This window comes from Arvicola amphibius, chromosome 2 (genome assembly GCF_903992535.2).
Source record: "Arvicola amphibius chromosome 2, mArvAmp1.2, whole genome shotgun sequence".
In the NCBI taxonomy this organism is placed as follows: Eukaryota; Metazoa; Chordata; class Mammalia; order Rodentia; family Cricetidae; genus Arvicola; species Arvicola amphibius.
The window spans coordinates 133,042,867-133,065,539 of NC_052048.2; the positions used below are offsets into that span (position 1 = coordinate 133,042,867).

A 22,673-nucleotide genomic window follows, 5' to 3' on the forward strand; every position below is an offset into this window, starting at 1 on the left:
AAGAAAAAAAAGCTGGCTTTGGCAACAGGCAACAGTGGGTTTGCATAATGCCAAGGGATGCTAACTGGGGTAATAAGTGCCCCCCTTCTTTCTAGGCTGGTTGTGTGCCTCAGTTTCCCTCCACTGCCAGCTGGCCTGCTTACTCTTATACATGACCTGCCTAGGCTCATGAGGACACAAATGCCATGCTCACCTGTCCCAGTGCAGAGATTCTGCCTGGCACACTGTAGTTTGGCTGACTCCATGGTAAACTTCCACCATGTAAATTGTGACAGTGGACACTAAGGGGAGGGCTGATGGAGGCCGGCTGTGCACTGCCCTGCTCAGACCTCACCATCTGGGGACTCTGTGGCCTAGCTCCGAATTTTGGAAAGTTGCCCACTTTTCACTTTTAGGTTAAGCCAGAGATTTCAGGGCCAAGCGAGCTGTAAACAAGTGAGTAATGAGGACAGCTAGCATTTGTACCGGGCTTCACAGTTTACACAGCACCTCCTCCTCCATTATCACATTTGATCCTCCCGGGCTCTGCCAGGTTGTTTTGCATATGTGCATTTTAATTTCAAAAAGTCTTCCTTCCAAGTGTGTATGATGGAATGAGTAAATTGATTAATTGGCATAACTTATTTTTGCATGAATCCAAACCTAATATTTATGCAGAAGAGGGAATATTTCCAGAAAAGAAGTTTCCAAACTTACTTTGAAATATCTTTCATTCACTATTCAGCAAATATTTGTGATGTTCCACCATGTGCAGAGTGTGCTCTGAGGCACTCTGCATTGTTCTTCCGTTTACTCTTCCAAATGATTCTGTTCAGGAGGTGTTCTTAGCGCCGCCCCCTACCCCCACCCCCCAGTCCAGGATGAAGGTACAGTTTAGGAAGTGACTTGTTCATGCCTCCATACCTGGCCTCTGGCCACAGAATTCTTTTTTTTTTTTTTTTTTTTTTTTTTTTTTTTTTTTTTTCCAAAAAAGGTCTCACTATGTAGCCCTGGCTGGCCTGGAACAACTCACTATGTAGCCCTGGCTGGCCTCAAACTCAAATGTTGCCTGCCTCTGCTTCCTGAGTACTGGGGTTAAAGGCATGAGCCACCACTACCTGGCCCTAATCTTGAACTTTTTGATCCTTCTTCCTCCATCTCCTGAGTTCCACAATCACACAACCATATACCCAATGCCTGTTTTATTATTTGTGTGTATGGGTGTGGTACTTGAGCATGTCATGGCATACATATTGAGGTCAGAGGGCAACTTGATTCTGTTCTCTCCTTCCAGCATGTAAACCCTTGGGATAGAGATCAAACTTGTTGTTAGATTTGGTCACAGGCACCTTTATCTGCTGAGCCATCTTGGCTGCCCATACCTGTTTTGATGTAGTTCTGGGGATTGGTCCCAGAGCATTGGACTTTATGTCTGCTGGACAAGCAGTGTACCAACTGATCTAACACTCCAACCCAGGATCGGTAAACGTTTTCTCCTGCTCTTCTGCTCTGTTCTGCTGCGCTGTCCTGTGTGGCTCTCAGCTCTCCCGGCCTCAGAGGAGTGTTGGGAGAGCTCGAGGAGAGATACCTCCTTGCAGTTCACAGTGGCAGGCATGCAGGAGAGCTCAGCGCCCTTACTAGCCAGACGCTGTGCTCCTGTGACTCACCTCCGGAGTGCTGGGATCACACAAGGCAGGTGCCCAGAGCCAGAGCCAGGGCCAGGGCAGTCCCTTCTGCCAGGCAGGATGGAGCCAGAGCTCCAAGGCTGCTCCTTGACCTTGAGGGTTTGTATAAGGGTTTTCCTGTCTGCATTCCAGTTCTTAGGCACTCGGTCAGCCAACAAGTGTTCATTAAACATGTTTGGTGTGTGCCAGGTCCTGTGCCAGCCTGTGGAAGCCATCCTGAACAGAAACCTGGCTCTTCCTCAAGGACTTCACAGTTGGTTAAAGACTCTGCCCTTTCAGATGTTCCATTAGGGTTAGACATGTAGCTTGGGTTTAACCCTCAACACTGTGTTAACTGGCATAGTGTCCAAATCTCAGGATTTGGGAAAAGGACTGAAAGTCAGGAGTTCAAGGTCGTCCTCTGCCCAACAACTTTTAGTCCAGCTTCCTCTCTCAAAAGCAATATGATAAAATCACATGTGTGGTTGTGCGCAGACAGTGCTCCTCGAGTAAGAACAGTGCCGTGAGGAGCTAGGACATCAGGACCTGAGCTATTCTCTCATAATTGGGTGTGCTAGAGCCCATCACGGGAGGGCTGGGGAGAGAAGACAGTGAGAACAGACTGGTTCCAAGGTGGAGAGAGCAGGGTATAGAGGCCGAACAAAAGCCACCAGACTGGATGGGAGAGAGCCAGGGGGACGGATGTGGCAGGGAGTGGGTGGCAAGTGGCCACGCCAGGTTTTCCTAGCTGTCTTCTTAGGGCTGGACCTGCCAGGCTGCTTGGAAAAGATGACTTTCCATGTAGACTCCCCAGCAGTTTGAAAGGTCTGTGAAGTGGGGTGAGAAGTTAGGGGCTGCTGCAGGCGTGGGGAGGAAGCAGTCAGTTCTGATAAGCAAAATGAATCCACAGAGATGGAAGGAGATGACCGCAGAGAGGGAGGGAGGTAGCAAATGCCTCTGTCTAAGAGGTAAAAAAAAAAGTCAAAGGGTTGATAGGCTGGATTGGGAAGTTACAGGCAAGTCCAAGCATGGTAGGCACAGACATCCAAGGTCTCAACTTCCATTTGACTTGGGAGCACTCACTCCTGACTCTAGAATTCCAAGAGAGGTGTGCAGTAGCCTCCTAGAGACTCTGGCCAGTGTGCTGGTGTCTGGAGGCTGGTCTCTGCCCAGCAGTCAGCTGTTAGTGTATGCCCAGCTGAAGACCTCAGATGAAGAACAAAGAGACTCAGACATAGTTCCCCTCCTTCCAAGACTCTTCAGGGAGTTGTAGGTGGATTTTTTGGGGGGGGGCCACCAACTCACAAAACAATGACATGGAGACTTATTAATTATGAAAGCTCAGCCTTTAGCTTAGGCTTGTTTCTAACCAGCTCTTATAACTTAAGTAAACCCATTTCTATTCATCTATATGCTGGCTCGTGGCTTTTTACCTCTCCTTCTGCATGTCTTGCTTCCTCTGTGCCTGGCTGGCGACTCTGCCTTTCTTCTTCCCAGAGCTGTCTCTGTCCAGAAGTCCCTGCTATACCTCCTGCCTAGCTATTGACCATTTAGCTTTTTACTAAACCAGTCACAGTGACTATCTTTACACAGTGTAATCAAACATCTGGCAACAGAGATTTCCATCTTTCCTTCATGGAAAGCCATGGTGCCTGCCTATACTGCAGTGTGCTCTGCCCTCAGCTGCTCGGTGGTCCACAGGCTAGCTGTGTCTATAGTACCTGGGAAGCCAAGATACCGACTCTGTAGCTCCACCTTAGACATCCTCATGCTGTCTAATGTCAGCCTGTGCCAGGAAGACTGTATCGTCTCTGCTTTTCTTATGGGGAAGAAAGTAGGGAAGCCAGGTGTACAAGCATGTGCTTGTAGTCTCAGAACTTGGTGTGTGGAAGCAAAAGGATCAGAAGTTCAAGGTCATCCTCAGCTACTGAGCACAGGAGGCCCGACTGGGATACAGGAAGCCTGTCACAGAGGAGTGGGTGAGGGTCGGCATAAGACCGCTCTGCTGAGAGAAATATGGGCTAGTGACCATGCTTATAATAAGTGTGGCATCTGCCCTTTTACCGGGATATTGTCTCATTGTAAAGAGAATTTGGTGGTCGTTGCTGGGTAGTACTTGAAGCTCCTGACCTCCCCTGTCCCCAGGACCTGGGGTTTTTGGGGGCCATGTTCCTCTCCTCCAGGGCCACTCTGGAAGGCACGCAGCCACCTGGCTCTGGGACTCTGGGTCTGTGCCAGGAGCAGACAGGCTGCAGAGGGAGCCCTCAGAGAGTAGGACCGCCCAGCATTCTATGACAGCCAATCTGCCGGCCAGGCTGGAGAGAGGAAGAGAGTGCGCGCCTGCGTGTGACTGAGAGGACGCTCCCTCACGTGGTCATGCGCAGTCTGTCGGGGAGAAAATTCCAGAAAGAAGCCATTTAGAAACTTTCAGGAAGTCTCCATTCGGAAGATTTTGGGGGCTGGAGGCCTGGCAAAGGAAACAAGGAATAACGGTGGTAGCTCACCTGGGAGTCAGGAGCCCAGAAATTAGATTATAGATCTGCTCACCAGGCCTCAGTTTCCGTGTGAAACATTCAGCAAACTCAACCACATCTTTTCAGCTCAGATTTTCTTGTATTCTAATAAACAAATCACTCCTGGTAAACGTAACCAAAAGCCACTGGGTGTGGGGTGGTGGTGGTGGATATTCAGAAAACTCAGGGTCAGTAGATACTCCAACAGCGTGGGTCAGCTTGGGGGCCTCACTCACCACCCTCAGCCGCTTGTTGCATGGCTGCTGCAGCTGTTGCAGCCTCAGCAGGAGTGTGGAATGCGATTCAGAGCAGGCGCCCCCTCCTGGCAGCTTGGGTCCTGGGCCGAGCAGCGAGGTCTGAGGGAGGGGCTGGCCCCAGAGGTGGGAGGCCCAGGGCAGGCCTGAGGGCGAGCACCATGGAAAGTGGGGAGCTGGGCGGTGGGAGAGAGACCGTGGAGAAAGAGACGGAGTCGTGACTTAGAAGGACAACCACGTACCCTGTGCTGGGAGGGTGCACGCCCCCAACCACACGTGGGTGACGGCCACCACGCTCCTCCCACTTAGCGCCTCCACGAGGCCCAGCGCCACACCTACCTCCCACGGGGTCCACACCCACGGGGTGTCCCGCAGGGGCTCTGCCCTCCCTCCCTCCCTCCCTCCCACCACCGTAGATGGAAGCCAGGCACACGTGGCTGTCGGGGTGTTCAGGGCAGGTGCAGAGAGGAACCCCAGGTCATGTCTGGTAACAAGAGGGAAACGTCCAGGCTAAAAATTCAGAACCGTAAATGCTGCTGCGGGTGGTTTCCGCTCCTGTGCTAGGCGATGAGCAGGGCTGTTTTTTCCGTTTGGGGCTCTTTGTCTCCTTACCCCCCTCCCCTTACACACCACGCTACATGAGCCAGCCGTAGTGACCTTCCTGCTCTGGGCCTAAGTCCTGTATTTTCTCAGCCTCAGAAAAAAGCATTCAGGCACCTAGGTGAAAGGCAGCTGAATTCTCCCCGTTTGCGAGAGGAGCGGCCGGGCGGGCTGAAGCGGAAAGGAAGATGTAGCAGCCCTCATGTCGGGCCTAGAGAAGCCCAGAGTCCCTCCTAAAGATGGCGCTGTAGGGACTGCTGCTCCCAACCCAGATGTCCCTCCTTGGAACTGGAATCGGTGCCCAGGCCAGAACTTTGAGAAAAGCCAGAAGAACAGAGAAATGTGTGCTACAGGGAAGGAGTTCCTTGGGGCTGGGACATGCTGACATGACACGTATTGAGCACCTACTGTATGCCAAACCCTGCTCCACACCAGTGCTCACTCCAACCTTTAGAACACTGGCAAGGAATCAGCAGAAATTAGGGGGTCACACTGGGGCAGTTAGAATCCAGACTGCTCTTGATGACCTGAGAGTGGGCCAGGAACAGAGGACAGTTTACATGTTAATAATACTATTTGGAACTGTTTACAGTTTATCTTACGAAAGATAGGGCTGCGCCACCGGGGTCCAGTCCAGCTGGCCCACTGGCCACATCTAAGCACCTTTTCCTACCTCACACAAAGAAGTGAACAGCCTGGCTTCTTCAGCTCAAGCCCTCCTCTGCCTCTTCACCCTCCTGCTCCTTGCTTCGAAGGGGGGCTGGAGGCCAGCAGCGGATGGTGGCTGCTTCGAAGCCCGTTTTGTGTGCCTCCTCTGAGCCACCCCTGTGACAGTCTCCTTGTTCTTCCCTTTCCACAGGCAAAGAGCAGAAGCAGACCAACATCGAATCCATGAAAATGGAGGCAAGTGTTTTCCTCACCCCCAGGGGCTCTGGATCCTGTTTCTAGAAGAAAGCCACCTCTCTGACGGACTGTGGCGAGTGTGTGTGAGGGGGCCCGAGGGTGGGTCCCTGCCCCTTCTTTGGTGTCCCTTTGTGAGAAGGAGAGGAAGTGGGGGTGGAGGTTGGAAGTCCCCTAGCTAGGCAGCCAGCTCATCCCCCTCCGGAGATCAAGCACTTCCCCCATTGTCTTGTTCTTGTGTCCCTACCAACTTTGAGTCCCTCCTCAGTACTCTGGGGTCAACAACCCCTCTGGCCAGCCAGGATCTCTATATTCTGTTTGGGATGTGTGACCCGTCTCAGTTTCCCCTCCACGAGGGGCAAACCCTCAGGGGTGTCTGTGCCCACCTTATAATGCCTGTTTATCTTCTGTCCTAGGGCTCCCGGGGCCGACTGCGGGGTGGTTTGGGCTGGGAGTCCAGCCTCCGTCAGCGACCCATGCCAAGACTCACCTTCCAGGCAGGGGACCCCTACTACATCAGCAAACGGAAACGGGACGAGTGGCTGGCACGATGGAAAAGGGAGGTGAGATGCCTTCTTTCCTCGGTGCCAGGTGCTAGAGCAGCAAACCGGAATTCAGTTCTAGCCGCCCTCTGGAACTCTTGTCAGGCTATGGCCGAGACTTTCCCGCTAGGGTTAACTACGAGAATTCCCAGACTCCTACTGCTAGGCTAGGTGGTTCATTTGTCCTCTCACCATCCTTTTGGGGTGCTAGTTGTGGGGGAGGCAGCGCATGCCTATGGCGCTGCTGCCCACGTGGAGCTGGTGCTCTGATGAGTGAGAAGAACAAAACAGATTGAAGGCTCAGTGAGGCCTAGGTGGCATTTCCTGCTCAGACTGTCTAGATGTGGACAGTGTTCATGGAGAGAAAAGACTCAGGTGCAGGTGGCAGCAGTGGAGACAGGACAGTGGGATCAAGGGCGTGTGGATGGACAGACCAGAGAGCTGCTACAGCCCTGACAAGGACACTGTCAGGTCTGGCCTGGCCACGAGGTGATGACTGTACCGTTTGCTCTGGTAGGAGGACTAGTTGTTGGGATCAAGAGTTCAGAGTTGAACTGGGCGGTGGTGGTACACACCTTTAATCCCAGCACTTGGAAAGCAGAGACCGGCAGATCTCAGTGAGTTCAAAGCCAGCTTGGTCTACAAAGCAAGTTCCAGGACAGCTAGGACTGTTACCCAGAGAAATCCTGTCTCGAAAAACCAACCAAACAAAAAACTTCAGAGTTCAGTGCCAAGGAGCTGGAAGCTGGACTTTGGGCTGCAGATTCCAAGGTGAAAGCAAGGCAAGGTCTGTGGAGTCTACTCAATAGATGGCAAGCTGGGCGGTGGTGGCGCACGCCTTTAATCCCAGCACTCGGGAGGCAGAGGCAGGCGGATCTCTGTGAGTTCGAGGCCAGCCTGGTCTACAAGAGCTAGTTCCAGGACAGGCTCTAAAAAAGCTGCAGAGAAACCCTGTCTCGAAAAACCAAAAAAAAAAAAAAAAAAAGATGGCAGAGTCTTAGCATTCCGTGCGCAGAAATTACCAAAGTTGTGGTCCAATGAGAAAAGAGCTGCAGCTGTGGGCCTGAGAGGGGCCACAGGAGACCAGGAGAGAAAGTGTGTCAGGGAGAGCTGGTTTCTCTAGAGGTGGGAGCATGCCCCACACTGGTCAAGCCTGAGGGAGCTGGTGGGATCTAGGAGGAAGCTGGAAGCAGCCCAGGACTGCAAAGGGAAGGAGGTGGGAAGGCAGATAAAGACCTAAGCAGCCATCAATTCCAAAGATCAGCTGTGGGAAGGGTGGGTTGTGGGGACCACTCCCACGGGGAGGGAGAGGAAACAGGGTCTTGACCTCAGGCTATCTGACCATGTGTGCTGGCTTGCCCTGGAGAAAGTTCCAAACAAGGGGGAGGGGATGTAGTTGGTTCTGGCTGCTTTGTTTTTCGTTCCTTTGGGATCCAGGAAGGCAGAAGTCATCCTTCTGAGGAGTGGAGAAAGGGCAGCCTGGCCAAGGTCTGAGAGGGGCACCCATAGCCCTGAGCACTGAGCCTGGGGTGCACTGTCAAGAAGCGACTGTTGTCTCTCTTCTCCTGCGACCTTGGCACTCTGGCTGTGTGTGCACGTTGCTTCTGTTCCTGAGCCCCCAGTCAGAGGTGCTGAGGTGGTGACTTGGGGTCTCCTCGTCTATCAGCACATGGAGGGCAGCCTGAGGCACAATTAGAGGGGATTTCTTACTCCTAGGAAATGAAGATCCATTTTTAACAATTTTAAGTTTCTGTTAAAATTTTAAAAGATTTGCGTGGTCAAGTTGGCCCCAGTCAGTAAGGGAACTTGTCACTGAGGCTGACAACTTGAGTTTAGTCCCCAGAACTTCCACAGAGAAGAACCAACTCCTCCATCCTCCACACAGGTGTATACACACACACACACACACACCAAACAAACAAACGGAAGTAACAGTTTTGAAATTTAAACTCAGAACATGTACGGTAGGTATGATGGCACCCACCTATAATCTCAGTATTTGAGAGATTGAAGAAGGAAGATACAAGTTTGAAGCCAGCCTGGACTGTATGTCACCACATAGTTCAAGCTCTGCCCACCTACACATACTCAGCAAGCCCCAGTCACCCAAAAAAACCAAAGTAATAAGTTAGGAGCCAGGTGGGGGCAGCGCATGCCCGGAACTCAGGAGGCAGAGGCAGGTGGATCTCTGTGAGTTTGAGGCCAGCCTGGGCTACAGAGTGAGCTCCCCAGTGGCAGCCAGGAGTGTTACGCAGCGAAACCTTTGTAGTTCTTGGTATTTTACTCTTCTGGCTCTTTATTCTTTGCTCTTTTGGGGAGCGTGCCACCCAGCTCCCAAATAAATCATAAACCAAGGCTTATTCTTAATTATAAATGCCTGGTTTTAGCTTGGCTTGTTTTTTGCCGACTTCTTAATTTCTAATGTCTGCCTTTTGCCTCTGGGCGTTTATCTTTATCCTATATACCTTTCTTTACTTCACTCAGCGGCTTGCGATATAGCTGGGTGACTGGCTCCTGGAGTCCTCTCCTTCTCTGCTCCTCTATCTTCTCTCCCCAGATTTCTCCTCCTATTTATTCTCTCTGCCTTACAGTTCCACCTATCCTTTCTCCTGCCTAGCTATTGGCTATTCAGCTCTTCATTAGATCAATCAGGTGTTTTAGACAGGCAGAATAACACAGCTTCACAGAGTTAAACAAATGCAGCATAAAAGAATGCAACACATCTTTGTAGCATTAAACAGATGTTCCATAGCATAAACAAATGTGAAACATCCCAAACTAATACTCCACCAAAAAAAAAAAAAAAAAAAAAAAACCTGTCTTGAAACAGAATAGACTAATAAAAAAAGTTAGGAACACTGGCCAAGTGTGGTGGCGCATGTCTTTAATCCCAGCACTCAAGAGGCAAAGGACAATGGGTTTCTCTGAGTTCAAGGCCAGCTCTGTCTACCTAGGCTGTTCCAGGCCAGCCAGGGCTACATAGAAAGACCCTGTCTCAGAAAATTAAAAATTAGGAACATTTGTTAATATGCACAAAAGTGGAATGAGAAATCTATTATATAATACATGCAGTATGTATAACACATACGTATCGCTATATCTATGTCGGTATCTGTATATGCATGTATCTGTCACCTACTTCAGCAATTATCAGTTACCAAAAGCTTTTCTAGTCTTGTCTGCTAGATCTGGGCATTTGCTTTCTCACCCCACCCAACACAGATGCCATTGGTCTTTAAGCGTTAACAGAAAAGTAGAAAACACTGATTGAGTTTGAAATATTGGAGGTGCCTGTGACTTGCAGTGTGGAGACCTCAGAACAAAATGTACTTCTAGTGTAACTAGGTCTACAGATCTTTTTGAGTTGTAACTACACATGCCTTGATCCTTGACTGGCCACAAGCCTCCAGGACAGGAGAGGAGTGGGGCCAGAATGCAATTAAAGTTTAGGTTTCTCAATCTTAAAGAGTTTAGCTCGAAATGCCACACCCTGCTAGCTAGAGGACAAGGAAGGACTAACTGCTGGTAAACCACAGGTAGCTTTCCAAACTACAGAGCAGAAACTATCAGGCACACTTTCTTTATAAATAAATAAGTGTGTGTGTGTGTGTGTGTGTGTGTGTGTGTGTGTGTGTGTGTATGGCTGCTTTGCCTACATATGTGTCTGTGCATCATATGTGTGCTTGGTGCCCACAGAGGTCAGAGGAGAGTGTGGGATCGCCTGGAACTGGAGTTATGGATAGCTATAGCTATAAGAATTGTAAGGCACCATGTGGGTGTTGGGAACCGGACCTGTGCCTTCTTCAAGAACAAGTGATCATGACTGTTGACTAGCTCTCCACCCTCCCCACCTCCTTCTAAGGCTAACCTTAGCTCCTCAGCCTTTGACCTTTTCTTCTGATACTGCTTCCCTGGGCCTTCCCAATGCCCTGAAGTTTACACTTCCTGCATTTCTCAGCAGCATATTTTGTCCCCCTTTGCTCAGGTATTCTCAGGTCTCCCCTTTTTGACCCACCTAACACTTACCTGCATTTCTTTGGTTTGGGGTGGGGGTTGTTTTTGTTTTTGTTGCTATGTAGCTAAGACAGACCTTGAATTCCTGATCTTCCAAAGTACTAGGATCACTCGTGTGTGCCTCAGAACCCATCTTCATTTCCTTAACATAAGATTCACTAGAAAAGCTTTCATGGATTGAATTCCCTGCCCTTCCCACTCCTGATCACACCCACACCCTCCATGCATCTACCGCCACAACTGCATCTGCTTCCCAGGCACTGCCACCATCAAACATTTTCTACATGGATGGGATGTCATTATCATCCGTGCTTTAAAACTTCTCAGACACAGTTTGAGTCCTGTGATCTCAGTGACCAGCCGGGCAATGGTGGCGCACACCTTCAATCCTAGCGCTCAGGAGGCAGAGATAGGCGGATCTCTGTGAGTTCGAGGCCAACCTGACCTACAGAATGAGTGAGTTCCAGGACAGGCTCAAAAGCTGCAGAGAAACCCTGTTTTGAAAAAACAAAACAAAACAAAAAGGAAGTACAGGGCTCTGAGCAGGCTTCAGACCGATTCATCAGCAGGAGGCAGCTTTGGACTTTTAGAGGATGAACTGGACTTTCAGGGAAGAGGGCAGGAAGCATTTTGAAAGCCATTACTTCATCTCTGAGATTCCCAGGGTTTTTCAGGAATGGAAATGTGTGGTCAAGCCTGAAGGGCTGGCCTGCGCTGCTGGAAGTCTCTGCTAGCTCCCACCTGCATCTGCACCACCTCGGAGGCTTTTTTCACCCTAAAAGCCCCCTTCCTAGGCCTAGGGATGTAGCCCAATGGGAGAGCACTTGCCTAGCAAGCTAGAGGCCTTCGCTTCAGTCTCAGTGCGCACACAAATAAGAAGCTCCTTTCGCCGCCTGTTTCCCCTTTCTCCACCTTTGTCAGTCACAGCTCAGCCACTGGGGAAGATCGTGCTTTTCACCTGCCCAAGATAAAGTCCCGAAGATGGGAAGATGGCATGTGCCTTTAATCCCAGCATTCAGGAGGTCAAGGCTGCTGGATCTCTGAATTCAAAAGCTAGCCCTGGTCTACATAGCAAGTGAGATCTTTCTTTTAAAAAATAAATACATAACTTAAATTGCACAAATGAAATAAACTTGAAATAGGTGATGAGGAAAACTGGCCGTTTCCTTCATCTCTGAATGGGACTTCCTGCCAGAGAGCGGAAGGCTGCTGTCTTCTGTCTGCTGGCCCTGCTGTAATAAATGACTGAGCCCTGTTACAGGGCTTGTGGCAGCTCCCCAATGCCCCATCACATATACAGGTTCTGGCTGTTTCCCATTGTTTCAACCCTGTGACCTCCAAAAATCAGCCCAGTGTTAGGACTCCATGGTGGATGTTAGGACTCACTAACATTTTCACCCTGGCGATCCTAACTCACTTCAAGGCAGGCCTCCCATATTCCAGGTGCTAGGGTATCTGGTATATCCCAGAATTCCAGCTTGAAGGTAGGGCTCTGGCTCAGGCATCCTCAGGTTTATCAGATGATATTGCATTGTGATAGTAACAATCTGTGGTCTCCCCACCCCCTCCTGCCCTTAGGTGCACCCTGCCCCCACCCTAGGCTGTCCAGCCAGGAGTAAAACCATCACATTCCGGAAGGGGAGGGAGGGCTTTGTTCCTAGGCCTTAGGAGGCTTTGTGCAAATGCTGGCTTTAGTGGTTCCCTCCTGTGGTTTTTCAGACTTCAGCACCAAGCTGTCCCAATGCACAGACTTGCCTGAAGTGGGCTGCATGAAGAAAGAATACTAAACATAGAAGTATATGAATTAATAAAGAACATACAACCTTTAAGGCTCTTTTAGGAGCTTAGTTACTGTTGTTATTTTGAGACACCGTCTTTCTATGTAGACCAAGCTAGCCTCGAACTCACAGAGATGCTCCTGCTTCTGCCTCCTAAGTGCTCAGATTAAAGGCAGGTACCACCTCACCAGGCAAATTATTATATATGTACTTGTGTATGCTATATGTATTATAAATGTACCTATGAAGTACATGTGGAGGTTGAGCACCTTTGTGGAGTCTGTGCTCCCACCCTTTCACACGCCCCAGGTTCAGCTCATTGGGTTTAACTGGCAGATGTTCCAGCTGAGCCATCTTGCTGATACCTACTTTTATTAGTTTCTAAGATAGGACTTTGTAAAAAAAAAAAAAAATCAACAACAACAACAACAAACACATTCTTATTTTACAAGACTTTCCCACACACAATTTTAATTCTTTTAATATGTTCTAGAGCTGGGCATAATAGCGCACACTGAGATCAGAGTGGTACTCAGTAGGCAGAGGCAGGAGGATGACCACAGGTTCAGTCAGAATGCCTTGTCTAGTGAACCCCAGGCTAGCTGTGCTGCAGTGTAAGATGCTGTCTCCAAAACCACACACATATAGATAACAAACTACTTTTAGAGGTCTTTGATGCTGTTTGGTGGATGCGTGCCATAGCTGTTCTGTGTGTGTGTGTGTGTGTGTGTCTAAGAATCTAGCACTCATAGGTCTGTGTTTATGAGTGGAACCATTCTGCGGTTTCCCTTTACACTTTGGGTTTTCACATCCAATAAGGTGGCCAGTTTAGCCACATAATTACTATTATATTTTCTCTGTGTGAATTGCCATCGTTTTTTTCTTTTTTTTCTTGTTTTGTTTTGTTTGGTTGGTTGGTTTTTCGAGGTAATTTCTCTGTAGCTTTGAAGCCTGTTCTGGAACTAGCTCTAGTAGACCAGGCTGGCCTCAAAACTCACAGAGATCCACTTGCCTCTGCCTCCTAAGTGCTGCTGGGATTAAAGGCGTGTGCCACCACCAGCCGGCACTATGATTTTCTTTTTTTTTTAACCAGGCTTCCATTTGTGTGGCAGTATTTTGCTGTCCAGGCATGCTGTAGCAGTAAAAGGTCCTTGATGTGTGTGAGGAAGGTCTCGGGTCACTCAGGCTGGCCTCAGACCTGGTATGCAGTTGAAGATGAGTTAAGCTTCAGCCCTGTCTGCCTTCACTTTGTAGGTGCCTGGATTATAGTTGTGTACCCAGATCAGTGTGTGCGCTGGGGATTGAAGCAGGATCTGCATGCATGCTAGGGTTAGCCTGCTTCTGTGTTTCCTTAACACCACATCCTAGAAAGAGAATCCTGAGTGGAAGGAGTGGTGTGCATTTTGTATTTTATAAAATCTGTGATTGCTAGGAAGGGGCCACACTGATTCTGACTCACACCCCAGCTAGCTCCCCGCCGCGCTCTGAAATGGGTAGGAAAGCGGTCTCTTGTTATGATTCTAATTGTCATTTCCCAATTAACAAGTGAGGCTAAGTTATCTTTTCATATGTTTATTAACCATTTGTGTTGCTGTTGCTGTTTCTGGGAGTTTTAACAAATGTGGCTTCCCCTTTGCTTTACAACCTGAGGTTGTGACAGACTGCTTCCTGTGTGTCCCCGGAAGAACAGCCTGTGAGTGTCTAGAGGGTCACCTCCTGCTGGGCCGTATGTCATTTAATAAGTAATCACCCTGCACGCCCTGAGCAGGGGCCTCCTGTGAGGGTCTGTGGACGCTGAGGTGAACGAAGTGTGATCTCCTGAGCAGTTTGCCGTGGAAACCAAGAAAGCTGAGCACAAAGCAGCAGCACCATGGAGTGGGTGTCACTTGACCGGATGTTCCTCGCTCTTGCCATGCTCAGCTTTTGCCCTTGGGAGTGCCTGGCCACCCTGGATAGAATAGGAACATTTGCAGCTGCCACAGCTTTACTGAAACATTACCAAATGGCTGAGAGCATTTTAAAGGGGCTCCCATATGAAGGCCATAATCAGAAAAAGCCTCCTAGGTTGACCTTTGCACATCTGGGCTTTGGAAAATGTCAGAAAGGGACTGCCGCTGTGATAAGTGGATGGGCTGGGGCGGTTTCTGGTGTTTGTCTTGAGAGGGGGTTTCAGTTAACGCAGGGCGGCCTTGAAACTTGACTCTTGGAGCTGTGAACTCTTGATCCTCCTATTGCCATCTCTTAAATGCTGGGATTACAGGTGCAAAAGGCTTACCTTTGGGCCCGTTTGTTTGTTTTGAAACGGGTCTCCCATTGTAGCCCAGACTGTCCTGGAACTCAGTAGGTAGCCAAGCTGGTCTCCAGCTCAAGGTAGAAGATGACACACTGGAGAGAATTCACTTCTGGGCACAGAAAGAGCAGCTTTCTGAACAGTCCCCATGTTTAGTCATGAGAAAACAAGTGAGGGGTAGTAATGTCCCCAGGGTGCAGCTGCTGGCTATGGCTAAGAATGACCTCGGGGAAGGGGTGCGCTTCACTGACCTCAGCCTGTGCCAGGAGCGTTACCTTCTCCACAGACCTGATGCGTAGCCTGACATTGGTTATGTTTGGTTTGATGCTTGGGGCAGAACCTAGTGTCCCCTACATGTGCACATTAAGCACATGCTCTACCACTGAACCGAACCCCCAGTTCTGTAATAAGTTTCTTTATCAGGACAGCAAGATGGTTCGGGGTAAAGGACTTGCCACCAAGCCTGATAACCCGAGTTTGGTCCCTAGAACACACCTGGTGAAGGAAGAGAGCTGACTCCTTTGGTCTGTCCTTTGACCTCCACAGTGGCCTAGGTTAGTTAGAACAGAGCCATAAAGCCGGGCGGTGGTGGCGCACGCCTTTAATCCCAGCACTCGGGAGGCAGAGGCAGGCGGATCTCTGTGAGTTCGAGACCAGCCTGGTCTACAAGAGCTAGTTCCAGGACAGGCTCCAAAGCCACAGAGAAACCCTGTCTCGAAAAACAAAAACAAAACAAAAAAAAAAAACAGAGCCATAAATGGCCTTAGGAAGGTCCCCTGGCCAAAACCAACTCCCTTTCTCAGGTTACTTCTGTCTGGCACCCAGACCTGTTTCTTTGGTGCTTTGAATTCAGAAGGGAGGCCCTTAGCTTGCTGACCTCCCAGATCTTACCATCTGGGCAGACCCTCAGACTCATTCCTCTCAGCACTGCTCCGGGTGCCCTTGCCCTGCCCTGCCCTTGACTTGCTGTTTTCTCAGGGCTACGTCTGAAGTTGTAAAATTGGATTAAGATAATGCCGGAGTGGAATTCTGTAGGCCTGGTTTTAGCAGAGTCTTAGCTTCTGCTCCAGATTAGTTGATCAATTCACTGTCCTGATTTATAATGTGATAGACATAGATTGCCCACCTCCAGGAATTCTAGACATTTATTATTCAGGGGTGGGAAGAGCTGGAATCATAATCTGTAGCCCTCCGTCACCTGTACTGCTGCAAACATCAGTTCTAAATTAATTGTCCTAAGTGATGGCTCGGAGCTCACAATCTACAGAGCACCCTTAGGAAAATGCTTATAAAATAATCTGTAGATCATTTGGGCTTGGAGCTAGAGTCCTGCTTTCCGGTCATCATCACTGTGCCCCTCCCTTCTCTCTTGTTTTAGACACAGATTCTAAAGGCCCAGAGCTGGATAGGAGGGACTCATGAATATAATCCCAGTACTCGGAAGGCAGAGGCAGATGGAACTCTGTTCAAGGCTAACCTGGTCTATATAGTGAGTTCCAGGCCGATCAGAACTACATAGTCATATCAAGACCAACTCTCAGAAAACAAAATAAAACAGATAAGGTAGATGCCTAGCATGCCTAAGACCACCCCACCCCCTGCACTGTTCATAAGAGAGTTGGGGTGTGGTCCAGCAAGATGGCTCAGCAGGTAAAGGCACTTGTTGCCAAGCCTGACAACCTGAATTCAATTCCTGGGACCCATATGGTAGGAGAGAACCAGTTTCCCCAAATTATCTTCTGACCACACATCCACAAATGCAATTTAGGGGCTGGAGAGAAGGTTGGGAGCTTAAGAGTGTTGACTGCCCTTGCAGAGGACCCTTTTGTCCCCGTTTCCACATCTGTGGGCTCCCAAGTGCCTGTAACTCCAGTTCTAAGGCATCTGTCTAATGGCCTCTTCAGGCCCAGGCCATTGTGGGTCCCTGTACTCACCTGCACACTCACACATATAATTGAAACACAAAAAAACTAAAATCCTAGAAGATCAAGGGATTGGAGAGATGGTCAGCGGCTAAAGGGACTGGCTGCTCTTCACGACAGCTCACAACTGTCTACAACTCCAGTCCTAGGGGATCTGACACCCACTCTGGCTTCCGGCACTGCATGCATATGGTGCACATATATATGCACAGTAAAACACCCAGAAATGGAAGTGGACCGGGGGTGTGGCTTAGTGGGTAGAATGCTTACCTATTATGCAGGAAGTCCTGGGATCCATCCCCAGCAATGCACAAACCAAGTGTGATGGTGCTCACTTTTAAATCTATCACTTGGGAGGTAAAGGCAGGAAGACCAAAAGTTCAAGGCTAGCCTGAGCTACTGGAGACTGTCTCAAACACCTGGGCATGGCGATACACACTTCCCTGCAATCCCAGCACCTGGGGGGGGGGGGGGCAGAGGAAGGAGGAAGATGGCAGGTTCTAGGCCAGCCTGGTCTACCTTGAGTTCTGGTCCAACTGAGACTGTTTCAGAAAAACAAAAACAAAATAAGCAACCAGGAAACACACACACACACACACACACACACACACACACACACGTACGCACACACGCACTCGTATGCTTTTGCCCATTGATCAGGGAGGTCCCCATGAGGTCCTGCTCCTAGGGAGAAAGGGCCCTCATGCTGTAGCTCCACATGGGCTCAGAGTCTATTAAAGGGAATTAAGAAGCCTTAACTCAGCATTGACTAAAGGCCCAGCTTATTGTGCTGGTGACACAGGCTCTGTCTCAGAGACACACTACATGGTGGAGGAGGCAGGAAGACTGAGTGAGCAAGGCTGTGTTAGGCAGACCAGATCTGACCAGTGCTTTCAGAGCTTAGAGGAGGATCACGACCCCCTGGGGGATGATAGGGAAGCTCACGGAGACTGTCACCAAGCCTAATTAAGGCAATTCGGAAAAAGAATTGGCAAGGAGGGGAAGATTCAAAGCTGCTGGTCCGTCTGAGACAAGAAATACGCAGTACAGGGTTGGGAGGGTATGTGAGAAGAGGAAGCTGCTGGTTCGACCATCGGGGACCTTCCTGCCATGGTGAGGAATTAGGCTGTCTGCAGCTGGAAGCAGAGAGAACCTGGCTTGCATTTTAACATGCCAACTCTTGGTGTGGTGTAAGGGGGCTCAAAGAGAAAGTTTTCAGGAACAGGGTCAGTAGGAGGCTGTGTTTGACTTTTACTGAGGGTCAGGTAGAACAGGCAGAATTGAGAGAACTTACTGTCCCGGACTAAGAGTGAGTTCCAGGCCAGCCTGGGGAGAGTCTAGCTTGTTTTTTTTTCCCATTGGTTCCTGTGGTGGGGGGTTACCTCTAAGCTTTCTGTGTACCCCACTGTGGGGAAGAGCATTTTGCAGAAAGGGATACTTTTTGCTTAGTCTGGGGCAAGCTGTTCTTGAGCAGCTAGCATTAAACCATGACCATAGGGGAATAATAGAAATAGACAGACAGGACCTACAGCAAGACCAAGACAAGGAGAAACAGGAGCGTTCAGCTTCCTGAAGAACTTCCTGGGCCAGCCAGAGAGCATTCCTTTTGTTTTTGTTTTATCTTGAGGCATGGTATCTTGTCGGTTCAGGCTGGCCTTGAACTCATTATATAGACGCAGATGAAGTTATATAGATGCGGGTGATTTCGAACTCTTGATCTTCCAGCCTCTACCTCCAATGTGCTAGGATTACAGGCGTGAGCCTGAGAATCAGCTAGCTCTCCCTAACTTCAGCCCCTCACCCTGACCTTCTAGGTTTCACCTCTCCAGTCAGCTACCAGGAGTAGAGTTTTGTTGCTTACAGTGCCACGGCAGGGGGCTCCCACGTTGCCCTGGCACTGCACTCTTCCCAGCCTGTACCAGCTGACAGGCAGCACCTGTCTTTGTGTTCCAGCTCAGGTGGGCTGAACAAAAGGAACAACTCAGTCCTCTTTCTGTATATTAAAATCTCAATGCTATTTGCAAGGAAATTGGGGGTGGGGGAGTTCAGACAGCAAAGGTGTAGTTAAACTTACTTTATTATCCTGAGGGTGCTTAGCTAGGTGTGCTGTCCATCCCACAGGCCCAGTGCCAGCCTGAGGTGGGAAGATGACCTGGGCCCAGAAGGTGAGGCCAGCTTGAGTGGGAGTGTTATTCTAATAACAACAAACCAGCATCACCACCAGTGTGTTCGAGTGTGTGTTGCCCTCAGTCACTCAGCAGGCTGGATATCAGCCTCTACCCCCGCAGGATGTTTAAAAACACTCTCTGATAGGAACCGACCTAAACTTAGCTCAGAGCCCCCCATGCTGCATCCCTGGCACGGGAAGACCTCACTGAGCACTAGGGTCACGTGGAGCTGTTTGTTTAGACATCACTGCCTGGGGCGGATTAATCACGTTGGGGGAAATTGAGTGACAGTTCAGGTGATTGGAAGGTTCCACTGGGGTTGCCGCTCTCACTTTCCAAACCCTGGGGGTAGGAAGACCGGAAAGGACTGAAGGCTTTGATTTAAATGTTCTCTTTCGGATGGAGATGGAGGCCATCCTATTGTTTTCAGCAATAGCCGAGCTAGTCTGCTTGGGCTCCTCCCATCGTCTCTGGACCCTGAAACTCTGGTCTGCATGCCTGAATCAGAATGGTGGTCCTCTGAGTCTTTCTCTGACCCCTGGATCCTGAAGGAAGGGTGGGGGAAGGGTGGTGTACGTGTTCCTCTTGGCCCACTCTCCCTGCTGAATGTGATTAGCACCTCTGCGGATTCAGGTTTCTCCTGGGCGACAACATCCATCACTTGAGCAAACTTGCCCTTAGAGTCTTTCTGCCTAAGTGCCAGCCCCTTGGGCTTCCTTTGATCCCATCTACGTCGAGCAGATGATGTCCCGCAGTCCCATTAGACTGGCTAGAGAAGCTAGGTGGTCACTTAGGATCCTGTCATCGCTGTCAACACCCTGCCCAGTCTCAGACCCCACACACCTCCCGTTGATTTTCTCTGGCTAGGGAAAGGGAGGTCTGAATCTGCAACACAGCCTCCTCTCCAGCGCGTGCCTCTTGCCCTGGTCCTCAGATGTAGACAGAAGTGGAACTGCAGACCTAGCAGCCTTGGGATATCGGGAAAGGAGGCTGGTTTGGGGGCTGGCTCCGGAGCTACAGAGGAAGTAGGCGGATGTCTGGCCAGGGTGGCATGAGGAAGATGGTAGCAGGAGCCCACAGGCAGGCCTGGTGGATTGGGGCTTTCAAGGGTAGGAATGATTGAGAAGATTGGAAGCTAGGGGCGGCTCAGGAATGGGGGTGCCTGGGCTAGACCAGGATGTGCAGAGATAGGGAGTGAGCGAGAAGAAAGGACTGGGTTCCTAGCTGATCCTCTAGCCTCTGTGTTAGACACCGCTAGTGAGAATTCCCTCACATACGGCAGCTCCAGGCCACTTCTTCTCGAAGGAGAAACGTATACGGCTGACCCTGTGCATCTCACATCTGCCCTCGCCACGCTCCCAGGAAGACAGTGCCATTGCAGGTGACTTCCAGATCTGCTCACCCTGCCCACCCTGCCCTAATGCGTAGAGGTTATGTCTATTCCTGGGACACAGCCCCAGAATCTTCCTGCCCTTGAGGTTCTGGCAGCCGCTCATTTCCCTCAGCACATGTAGGAAGCATCACTACCACATAATTTACCGTCTAATTGCATGCTGTCCTGAGTGGTGGCTGTGGTTTGTGTGGTGGGTCCTGGGCACACAATTAGGCTGTGAGTAACAGAAGCATGGCAGTTCATCTCTTCCACCTTCTTGCCCCTCCTCAGAGCTCCTCCCCCTGCCGGGCTATTGCAGGTGCTCCAGGCTCAACAATCCCAGTGTAGGTGTGTTTCTGGGAGGCTCACAGTTGACTCCAGGAAATGGATCTGGTCAATGGGGGTAGGGTGTGTGGCGTTAGGCCAAATACTGTTCTGAGCTGGGGACAAGGTTCTGTTGCAGGGCCCCGGGTTTGGGCTAGCAATGTAAAATCAATCAGACTGGCACTCATGGTTGCCATGGTGACCCTTTTGCCTTACTTTTGAGGATGGATTTCTCTTTTAGTCTGAATCATCTGCCTGAGCTGTGGGAAGCAGGCTTCCCAGCCCCCACCCTCTGCTGTCTGCCCCAGGGAACAGCTTGCCCATTGCTTTGATTTCAACTCAGGACTTAGCCAGACAGTGGCTGAAGGGAGAGGCCCAGGAGGTGTGGTGGCCCTCCTGGGACACCTGCATTGAGGTGTGGGAGTGCCCCTCCTTTCTAGGTCATGTCCATCTCACCTGGTGGCTCTGACCCTTCTGGTGGACTCAATTCTCTTACGGACCCAGTTCCTCACTTGTATCCCACAGTCTGAGCTTTCTGAGGTCTCCCCACTTGTCTGATGTTGGAATTGCCTACGGTGGTTTTAAGAGTCCTGGTCCCCATCCATGTCTGCCGATCCACATCAGCATCTGTGTTTTTAAATCTCCCTCTGGGCCTCTCTGGCAGGGTCACCTGTGAAGGACCAAGAGAGAGGATGCACTGCCTCTTGCTGTGACTCACTGACCTTCCTGGGCTCCCAGGATCCTCGAGCTGCTGGCTGCTTAGTCTTGTTGGGAAGCTTGTGTTTCCTGGTCCTGGTGGTTAAGCTAAGTCTTGACCCCCACCTCATCCCTCAGGAGAAGCCAGGAGGGAGAGAATGACAGGAAAGGGGGGAGATGTTGCCATAACAACCAGCTCCAGGCGGAGGCCTCCCTTCCAGGGGCTGGTACTTTAACCCAGTCCTGGTGGTTGCCATGGAGATGAGGTACTGAGGGACAGGGGGGAATATTTACCCCCACTTGAACACTAGTTAGGAGTTGCCAGAAGGCAGACCATCTCTAGGTGGGAGCATTGGACCCCTGTCAACTCTGAGTCCACCAGTCCAGCCTTTGCTCTCCTGGAGAATGTCTGACACCGTCTCCTGCTTGGTTGCTCGCTCTGTGGCTGTCTCCTTAGCAACAAGTCCTGCTAACTCCACGCTGTTGGCTCTGAGGCTATTTTTAGCTTCACTGCCAGCAGCCAGGTCCTGGTCATTGGCTTGCAGCCTCCATATGGGTTGCAGGGGGATAGGAAACGAACATTTCCTGGCAGCTTTGGAGAGCCCTAAAGCAGGACCCTCCTGGCAATCATTAGGATGTCTGCTATGGACAGGATCTGCCTGCAGCCTGGAATGTGGAGAAGGGTGTAGATGAGGCTCCTGTGTAGTGTTGCATTCAGTGCGGCCGACACAAGTTATTCCGCCATTGTTAGCAAGGTGCTCTGTCCATAGTTTCCACTGGAAGCCCAAGGAAGATCCCATGCCTACCCTCTAGGGAGCTGTAATCTCATGGAGATGAGTCCAGTCCTCTTTAAGAGGCAAGGCTGATAGGAGATTTTACAGTGGAATGGCAGGGTGCAGGAAAGGAGGGGAGATAAGGAACAGTAGGGGAAGTAAGGAGGAGGGGCTCAGGGCAGCCCTATCCAGAACTTTCTGTGATAATGGGATTGTTTGCATTCTGTTCCCACGCACCCCAAATAGTGGCTCTTGGACGTGTAGTATAATGTGGCTACTGCAGCTGAGGACCTGTGGTTTAATTTTCACGTAATTGTGATTAATTTAACCTGCTACATACAGCTAGAGCTGCTTCCCTGGACAGCCCAGAGTTAGAGGAGCTTTGTTGCTAGGGGGAGAGAACTGGCTTAGAAGGCAAGGCTAGTAGGGTTCACCTGGTGGAAGTTGAAAGGGAGGGGCTCTGTGGGAAGAAAGAGCAGAGTGTGGAGCTATGTGTTGTTATTAGGGGGACCTTTGGAGTTGTGGGGGCGTTTAATGTTGTTTGGAGTGTTGGTTGCTTCACACTGAGGCTTCTGTGCACCGAAGGGCAAGTTCACAACTGACATCCATCCTGACCTCATAGCCTTTGCTCTAGGAAGGTCTCCCTGTCTGTGCAGCTAGCTGTACAGAAGAAAAGATGTAGTGACTTCCTCTATGTGGCTTTATAGGAGCCGTAGGTGGCTCCTGTCCTATACATGAAGGCAGCAACAATCCCTCCTTCCCTGGGGCATTGGGGCATTGCATGCTGCAGGCACAGTACTGGGGCCACGGCTTTTCAAACAGGTGTGACTGTTACTACTGAAACCCCCCCCCCCCCACACACACACACAGTACTGCTATCCACT

General features: G+C 50.3%; 1 protein-coding gene across 1 annotated transcript in view; it reads left to right on the forward strand.

Moving 5' to 3' along the window:
* The window catches only part of Dnmt3a (DNA methyltransferase 3 alpha), a 105,897-nt gene that overhangs the window by 64,351 nt on the left and 18,873 nt on the right, over nt 1-22,673 (forward strand). The window contains exons 5-6 of the mRNA XM_038317942.1: nt 5,870-5,913; nt 6,327-6,473. Coding sequence (XP_038173870.1) covers nt 5,870-5,913; nt 6,327-6,473 — 191 coding nt within the window. The remainder of the gene's footprint in view (nt 1-5,869; nt 5,914-6,326; nt 6,474-22,673) is intronic.